At 28.6% G+C, this 9,981-nt stretch overlaps 1 protein-coding gene across 1 annotated transcript; it reads left to right on the top strand.

Moving 5' to 3' along the window:
* The first annotated feature begins 1,331 nt into the window (after positions 1-1,331).
* LOC136080590 (uncharacterized) lies at positions 1,332-5,498 on the top strand. Its single transcript, XM_065797433.1, has 2 exons — positions 1,332-3,152; positions 4,335-5,498. The coding sequence occupies exons 1-2, from the start codon at positions 2,197-2,199 to the stop codon at positions 5,488-5,490; spliced, it is 2,112 nt and encodes a 703-aa protein (XP_065653505.1). The 5' UTR covers positions 1,332-2,196; the 3' UTR covers positions 5,491-5,498.
* Positions 5,499-9,981: the final 4,483 nt, after the last annotated feature.

Genomic DNA, 9,981 nt, shown 5'->3' with positions numbered 1-9,981 from the left:
CTTGTAGAAACCGCAGCTCCTGCACATTATGGTTGTTTAATCAAGGAACGAAAAAGTCAGTTATAATGGCTCTATAGCGGTCACCATTTACTGTTGGGTATCGTTCTTAAAGACGTACAGATCAATGATTCCACCAGCCCATAAAGCCCACCAAACAGTCAGTTTTTTTGAATGTAACGGTGTCTCAACATGCACTTGAGGATTGCCTTCGCTCCAAATACGGCAGTTCTGTTTATTGACGTAGCCATTTAACCAAAAGTGAGCTTCATCGCTAAACAAAATTTTCTTATGAAAATCGGGATTGACGGCAATCTTGTTTTGGGCCCATTCACCGAATGTACGCCTTGCTAGGTGATCGCGTGGCTTTAATTCTTGCATGAGTTGGATTTTGTAAGCACGCCAAACAAGATCTTTACGAAAAATCTTCCCCAAAGTGGATAGACACAATTTCAATTCCTGTTCACGATGCCGGATAGACTGATTCGGGTCTTCCTCTACACTACGCTCTACAGCAGCAATGGCTTCTTCAGTACGTATTGTACGACATCTCTGTGGGTGCGTATTATCATGTAGAGTAAAAGTGGTGCGAAAACGGTCCACAGTTAATCGAACTAATTGCTCTGACGGACGATTATGTCGACCGTAATATGAACGTAGTGCTCGATACGTATTTCGAACAGAACTATTGTTTTCAAAATAAATTTGCACAATTTAAAAGCGTTGTTCAGGCGTCAGCCTATTTATGTTGAAATGCCAAACCAAACTAAACACAAATCACTTGACAGCTGACAAAATGGCCGCCAGTTAAAACAGTGTTGTTAACTTCAAGTTCTATACCTGTAAAAAAAACACCCTATATATTTAATTTTTATTCAAGAAATAATAAAATAATAAGTCTGAACGTTTAATTTACTACTTCTGTGCGATTGTTTCATGATTAAAAGTAAATAAATTTTTTATTGATATCATTAATTTATGCTTTTTTTGTTTAAGTTATGCTTTTTTTGTTTAAGTTATCTTGTTTCTGGCGACGCTGATGGAAAACTTAATAAATGGGACTGGAAGATAACTAAATTATACTCGTAAGTTAAAAAGTATAGTTAAAGTGTATTAGTGTACGACATTCCACTACTTTTTGAGTACAGCATTATAATATTTGAGTATAGCTTTGCAACATAAGCGGATAGCATTGCAGTAGCTTATTGCTTTTCTACATAAGCGTATAACTTAGCAACAGCCTATAGCATTCCAACAGTAGCGTAATACATTAGAACATCAGCATATAGTTTTACAATATTGCATTGCAATATTGCTAATAAGTATAAATACTTTTTTATTTTAGCAAATTTAAGGCGCATGATCAAGTGTGCATCGATTGCAAATGGCTCCCTCATGAAACGTCGAAAATAGCCATTCGCGGTTGGGATGACTTATAAAACTCTGGGATTAGAACTGTAGAAGAATTATGGTTTAACTTGTTACAGTACTTTAATAAGTTATTAATTAAAGTACTTTAATAAGTAAATAACTATAATAATAAGGTATGAATGAAGATAAAAAGACCAGGAAACAACAATTATTTGGATAATCATCGTTATTTGAGTTCTTCAGTAATCTTGCGCATAATATTTTGTTACATTTAAATTTGTTGGTAATGATCGCATCGTAGCATTTAATTCATTCGAATAAATATTTAATACAATTTGTTTTCGTTTTTCCCAATGTGTTTCCAAATTTATAACTTGGAGATGCCTCGAAAAAGATATTCATTAGCGATGATGGAGACGCATCAACAAAGGTATTCATTAGCGATCCATTTTATTTTAAATAACTGTTTAGAATCGTGAGCATTTCAATATTTTATTATTAAAAAAAATTCTCAACAGTTAAAATTATTTTTATTATTAAAGTAAACAAGAAAGTTGTATAAATGAAATTTAAAAATCGAGCAAAATCTAAAAATATATGTTTTTGGTGCTCACACTTTAACTCATTTTCAGCTAATTTTTAAAAACCTTTATAAAAAAAGCTGAATATTCAAGACTTTAATGCTACTCTCTTTTGAATAATTTGTTTAATCGAGTTTGCTCTCTTCAGAACAAATTTGCTGCATAACTCCTATAAACATCGTTGGTTTTTTTACGAAGTTCATTAAACTCGTGTAAGCTGTATTTGATTTTTCTTTTTCAAATAAAGATGAATAGTGCCCCAAACAGAAATTTACCGCCGTTAATAACGATGCATCCTGTGAAATACAATATCGAAAACAAAGCTTCATTGATGAATCCAACGCTACTCGGCAGAACACCGAATCTTTTTGACATACCTCGCCTGCAACCAAAAAATGGAACATCTCTCTTCTATACCTCTCATTTAAAACTTGGAGAAAGAAATAACGTAGATGTAAATACTCCATTGAAAAAGCAAAGTGATTTATTTATTTCGACTAAAGAATTTATTTCAAATTTATCTACTGTTAGTGCAGAAGTTTCACAAGCTACCTCTCAACAAAATATCGTGCAGACAACATCTGGCAACGAAAAAACATCAAGTTCTTATTTAAAAATAAACAACAGCATAAAAGTAAAAAAATTTGCTCCTGATGTGAAAGGGCTTCTCTCTAGCTTTTCATCTATTAAAAAGCCTCCGAAGGATAACGAAATAAAACAATGCAACTCTCAATTTTACTCAGTTACAACTACGTCGTCGTCTAGTTTTTTGCCGTCTTATGTAAGTCCAACAAAATCTGATTTTAACACTCAATTAAGTAACGGAAAATCAAACTCTTCATCAACACCCAAAGTTCCTAAGGATCTTCTTGAAGCTAGTATTAGAAAAACTGTTCCATATTCACTTTCAAACGTTTCCATAACGTCAAATTCATCTATTTATAAACCATCAGCATTAAATGTTTGTAATGAAATTAATATAAAGCAGGAGTACCTTGATTGTTCTGACGCGAAACTAAATAGGACAATTACATCAGATAAAACTAAAGAAACTGGCTATTTTAAAGATGAGACAGTTTATCACATTTCATCTTCAACAGAATTAAAAGCCACAAAACAAAATTGCGATTCGTATATTTTTAAAAAACCAAAGCTGATTTCCGAAAGACGTTACGCAACGGATGAAAAACAAGAACCTGCAAAGTAAGAATACGGTATTTTATTTTATATATATATATATATATATATATATATATATATATATATATATATATATATATATATATCTTTTATATGTGTGTATATGTGTGTATATATCTATATATATATATATATACACACACACACACACACACATATATATATATATATATATATATATATATATATATATACATATATACACACATACACACATATATAAAAGCACTCTATTTTGTAGAGTATATTATAGACACACATATATAAAAGCACTCTATTTTGTAGAGTATATATATATATTATTATATATATATATATATATATATATATATATATATATATATATATATATATATATATATATATAAGAGAAACGATTTATTAATTATTTAAAAAAGAAAAGATTTATTCTTATTTGGAATGAAATACTTAATTAAGTATGATTAACTGTTGTTATTATTATTATTACTAGGTAAATATTTTTACCTTGTAAAAATATTTACCTACTGTAAAAGTTTATACAAGGTAAAAGTACAAAAAAATATATATACAATTATCAAAGAAATATCTTTAAAAAAAGAAGAAAGAGATCATTTTGAAATGTTTTTTTTTAAGAGTTTGCTTGGAAATGTTTCTCTGTTCTTTTATATACCACCATTCTTGCGCATAATGCGCAATCAACTCTATAAATAACAAATACTACGTCAGTAAATTAAATTAAAAACCTGACCGGAATTTCAACCGATCGATAAAAGTACAGGCTGAAAAATTTTTTGTGCCGAAAACTTTGTCTGACCCTTTGACTGAGTTTTAGCTGCTTTTTAAGTAAATTTTTGAGCATTATAATTTGCGACCCGATGTGCTTTGTTCTAAATCAATTTTTAAATGTTGGGAGAAAATAAAAAATTCGTTAAAGATAATTAATAACAGTACTAATACAAAATAACAGTAACTTCGATAAATTTTTCGTATCTTTTTATAAAATTACTAATTATTTATAATAAACTATATATATATATATATATATATATATATATATATATATATATATATATATATATATATATATATATATATATATATATATATATATATATATATGTATGTATGTATGTATGTATGTATGTATGTATGTATGTATGTATGTATATATATAATCTGACATTATTATTTTTTTCTGTTTAGTTTTACAGAGTTATACGAAAATGCAAAGCGTAACTTACTTAATATACGTGTTGAAAGTTGCAATATTTTTAACTCAAAGAAAGAAGAAATTATAAAACCTACTTTGGTAGAAACTCCCTTAAAAAATTGTTATCAAGTTGTAAACCAACTTGAAGAAAGAAGAAACCAATTTGATATATCTGAAGAAAGCAAAAATGAAAACCACGTGAAAACGGAATTCGAAAAAAATATTTGTCTAAAAAGAAAAACATCAAACATTAGTGAGTGGTCTAACAAACATAAAGAAAATACAACGTCTAAGCAAATAGATACTGGCATCTTTTTTGGTAATGGAACTCAGGAGTGTAAGCCTCTAAATGAGTCAAATGAACGCACACAAAATGATGGATCAAACAATAAAAAAAAGCATGCGGAACTTCAGTTTTACGAAGAAAATGAGTCTACTTGCAACAATGCTTCTTATGAGGAATGCTATGCCGAGAATTCAAAGGTTTTGTATAGTAATAGATTTTTTAATGACTATTATGCCTCGTTAAAACCCGCTGAATTCGATTATAATATATATAATGGGGTGCCAATAATGCCATTTTCATTTAAAGAACAAATTTATCAAAATAATTGTCTCGATTATTTTGATTCTCGTAATGCAAGGTTTTATCGTGCGATGGATTATTACCACTTTTATTACAAAAATGAGTTAAACAAAATGAAACATTCTATGACAGATGCAAACGAGTCAAAGATCGATGAAGAGGTAAAAAAAGAAAAATCTGGTGCGACAGATTTTGAAAATAATGAAAAAAATGTACTGGAAGAGGAATCATTAAAAAAAATTATCACTCTACCAACAGAGTTTTCTAACTGTCAAAGTAAAGTAGTTATGAGTGAAAAATCCGACTTACCATCTAAAAAAGAACCTTTATCTTATTCTGCTGAAAAAAAAAAAAAACCTTTAAAATATCGACCATATAGCCTAAGACAAAGAATTAAAGCAGCCCGTGCAGCGTTACTTCTTCATAATCAAAACCCACCAGAAGAAAATAGTTATGTATTGAAATCTTATAACGAAAGAACAGCGACACAAAAGGAATGGTTTCTAGCCCAATTCGACTTAAGAAGAATTTTGAAAAGAAAAGATTTAAGAGAAAAAAATTAAATACTTGAGTTTATGAAATTCTTTATTTATTTATTTTTTTTCCCGCTTATAATATATTAGCGTGGCTTTATTAACAAAAGCATTAATTTGTTCATAACCAATTTCGAGTACTTTCAATAAGTTTAAAAAGTAACAAAAACTTTTTTTAATTTTAAAATGATAAAAATGTTCAGTTTAAATAAACAATCCTTAACTTTCTAGTAACGGGTAAATAAAAAGGTCGATCGGGCTTCATTATTTAGTGAGCGGGTACATACTAGTACAGTTTTTAATTTGGGGTTATACGTGCTAATTGTGCAGTTATCAGACTTAAAAGGTATAAAATTTACTTTACTAAGGGTATATCACATATCCTAGCCTAAGGTAGAAATTTTTACTTTTTTTTTTAGTGTGTATGAAAAAGATATTTACTGCAACTCTAAAATAACTTGCTATGATAATTCAATAGATTCTCGCTAATAGAATAATGCAATAAGTATTACAACTTTTTGGCTCGTTTGTATGTTTTTTTTTTATCCTGCTCAATTATTCACATGAAGGATAAATTCCTGTACATTATAGCAACGGGCAAAACGTGGTGGAAAACTTCAAGTTTAAAACAAAACTTAGTAAGCTGAAAAAAACGTAGTAAAACAATTGAACATAACTTTTCAATGGCTCATTAAAAGGCCATCAACAGCTTTTCATCTAGAGCAAATTCATTTTTATTCAAGTCTGCATGGTAGAGTTGAACATTTTTCTCCTCTTTTAAATGTATTACTTTGTCTGTTAGAAATTTATAATGAAGACTAAATACAGGAAAAGATTTTTACATTCCTTTACAATTTTTAGACGATATTTTTTAAGACCTTTCTTTGCTTTTTTGCTATTCGCTCAATCCCTGAGCTTTATTGCGTAACAGAAAGTTTATGTAATGAAATCTTGGCCCCCTCATTTTTTAAGAAACTTTTAATAAACTGAATTGCAGAAAAACAAGTTTTGTAGTTTTTGAATAACAAAATAGGATTTCACAGAAGCCAATGAAATAATAGTGTGAACATCACAAAAGTGTACATCTAGCAAGCGCACGAGATTGCTTTAGGATCAACAAAAATTAATTAAAGAAGTTCTTCTTAAACTATTTATTTTTTAATGGTGTACTATAAAATTAAAAAAACTATTTATTTTTATTAACTTTCACTTAAATATGATAGCAATCAAAAGCGTGAGTTCAAATTGAAAATAAAAGCCTTTTAAAGTAATAGTTATATATTTTAAATATAAAAAAATTTTGAAACAAGAAACACAAAATTTTGATAATTATAAAATTTGTTACCGGCTGATTTTTTTAACCAGTACAACAGTTTTACAAGAAATCTAAAGTTTTAACAATATTCGCGAATTGGATAGTTTTTCAATTTTTTTAAGGTATTTATAGTTTATTAGCGATCTTTATTTTAGTATTTTTTTTATGTATACTGTGATGCCCAGGGCAAACTTCTTCAATTGACTCTCCCTCTTGGCAACCCTGACTTATTATATTCTTGAGAATATAATAAGTCAGAAAAAAAAAGAAAAAGTCAATTAAATTTACTTTTTTTTTCTTTTTATAATAATTAGCTTATTGTTATTGTATTGTTAAAAGGTTCTCGGTGACAGGATCTTACGATCCTCTGCAAGTTTCCGTGTTTTTATATATATCTTATATCTCATATAATCATGGATAGACCCAATGCAAACATCAACTATTATACCATCAGTTAAACCTTATAAAAAATAACTTATCGATCCAAACAACTACCGTGGTATCATCGATATTTCAATATTTACTAAACTTTTAGAATACTTTTATTTTACTCATCTGCCCAGAAATAAAAGAAACTCATCCGTTTCAACTTGGTTTTAGTTATAAGAGCATAATCTTGCATGTTGAGTTTATTATAAGCGAAATTATTAAACATTATAAAAACGACAATTCATTTATTTATTTATGTTCGCTAGACTCTAAGAAAGCTTTTGACAACTGCAACTAGGATATTCTCTTTAACAAAAACTTTATTTTGATAAAAATTTACTTTTCCAAATAGTCAACACATCTTCTTTATACTATAACGGCAGTGCAATTGTATCATTCCTAGGTTTCAAATCAGTTTCATTTCCTCTTAGGTAGTTTCATTTCCTCTATAGACAAGGATCGATCACCCCATCTGTATAATATATACACTGAAAAGCTACTCAAAACTATAAAAGATGACAATGTTGGTACTACTATATATGGAAACTTTACTGGTGTTGTAGCTTATACGGATGACATCATTCTTCTCAGCTCTACCCAGCAAACATGCTATACACTCTCTTTATAAACAATAAAGTAACTTTTGAAATCATCAATTCCCAGCTTAATTATAACTCAGCTAAACATACATTTTGGGATGATATAAAGGTATTATACAACATTCATAGATTAAATATGAAAAACCTAATGCTAGTTAAGAAAAAATTTAAAATTAGGCATTCTGAAAATGTAATTCCTAAAGATACATTCCAAATTTTGGTTTAAGCTGTTCAAAGTTGCAACAGCTTATACCAGATTATATATAAACATGCAAAGCAACAGCAAGCAATTTTAAAAAATACTCTTGAAAAAACTATTCCTAAACGATCCTTTTTTATTTTATAACAATAACTCTTATAATAATCTCTTACCTGCCTCTTTGATTTGTTATGATTCATAGTTCCTTTAAATTTGTGTAAAGGGTTAAGTCTTAACGCTGAAAACTTTCCATAACCAAAGCCAACGTTCCATGCTTAACAATCTTAAGTAGCTACGGATGGTAGGTATGTAGCTAACAACAAGTCCAAAGCTTGTCAATGGCTACATATCGCAGCTTTTTAGTTATCAATGTAGTTACGATATATTTGTACCTACATACTTTAACTTTGCCGCTAACTACTACATAACGGCAATTCTATAGCTAAAATGTGACTGTAGCCACCAATTACTAAAGCAATATGTATATTCATATCGGTTTTTAGTTAGCGATTTTAAAACAATATGTTGATAGTTATATATTGCAGCTTTGTAGCGTGCTAAAACATAATTATAAACCTATATATAGCGTGTATACAGACCACAGCTTTTTAGGTAACAATATTATTATAAGTATACTGTTGTAGCTACCAATAGCATACCCAGCAAACTTTCATTAGCGGAATTTCAGTGGACCTATATAGTCATTTTGAGCGGACCGCTGTAGTTTTGCCCATCGGTTACTTAGTGGACCATTAGTGGCAGTCGTAAAAGGGACTGGATGATGAATAACCACTATTAACATTTCAGAAAGTTATCGGCTGAATATTCTTAGCCAATTCCACTAATGGTCCACTAAGTAACCGATGAGCAAAACTCCAATAAACCGCTAAAAAATGCCTATATAGGTCCACTGCAAATCCGCTAAAAAAATGGTTGTTGGATAATTGCGACCTTATTTAGCTAGCGATCCTTGTGGCCGAATCTCTGTCTTAATTGTTACGTAAATACAAGGTTCAAAGAAACATGTCATCATGGACCTTGTTAATAAAATTACTACATCTTTCAATTGTTTAAAACTTGGATTAGAAATTTTTATTGATTTAATTCACTATAGAAGACGATAGCAATTTGAAACAGTAACAAATCAAGTTAACCGTCAAGAATCTATTCTGGCTTCATTTGCATTTTTAATTAAATATTAACAATAATTCCTTCCTACTGTCTCATCTAAATAAGGTTGCATTATTTTTGCAGATGACACAAAATTATACTTCTAATTTTATTAATGATTTCCTAATAAGGGTAAATTTAGAATATCAAAAGCATAACACATAGTTCAGAGTAAAGTATTATTAAACTCAAATAAAACTAAACACATTTAGTTTCACATCAACCACAGAATGGTGTATCAATCTTAATGGAAAAAATATCACATGTCATGAATCAAATATATATTAGTTTTTCATGAAATTTATAAAAAGGATTCTCGATGACAAGAATTTACACATTTTTTTACGAGTTTTTGTTCTTTTTTTCTCAATATTAATAATAACAATAATAATAATAATAATAATAATAATAATAATAACAATAATAATAATAACAATAATGACAAGAACAACAACGACAATAATAATAACAATAATAATAAAAATAAAAACAAAAATAATATTAATATGAATAATAATAACAATAAAAATAATAATAATTGTAAAAACAATATATAAAAAGAATGATATTAAAAAAAGTAATTTATTATTTTTATTGAATTTAAAAATATTTCTACTGGCATTTTCTCCTCAGCATTCTTTTCGTTTTTGTTTTTTTGAAAGAAATTTATTATTTATTATTAGTTAGTTGAACGTTAACAGCGTCTATTTTAGTTCTTTACAAATTCTAGAGAAATGCATTTATGCATCTAAACAAAATGCATCACTTAATAAATCTACATTTGCAACAACTATCTAGCAAATAAATAG

The sequence above is a fragment of the Hydra vulgaris genome, chromosome 05, assembly GCF_038396675.1.
Source record: "Hydra vulgaris chromosome 05, alternate assembly HydraT2T_AEP".
Classification (NCBI taxonomy): domain Eukaryota; kingdom Metazoa; phylum Cnidaria; class Hydrozoa; order Anthoathecata; family Hydridae; genus Hydra; species Hydra vulgaris.
The sequence above is the reverse complement of the archived record's forward strand: the minus strand, read 5'-3'. Positions and strand labels throughout refer to the sequence as shown.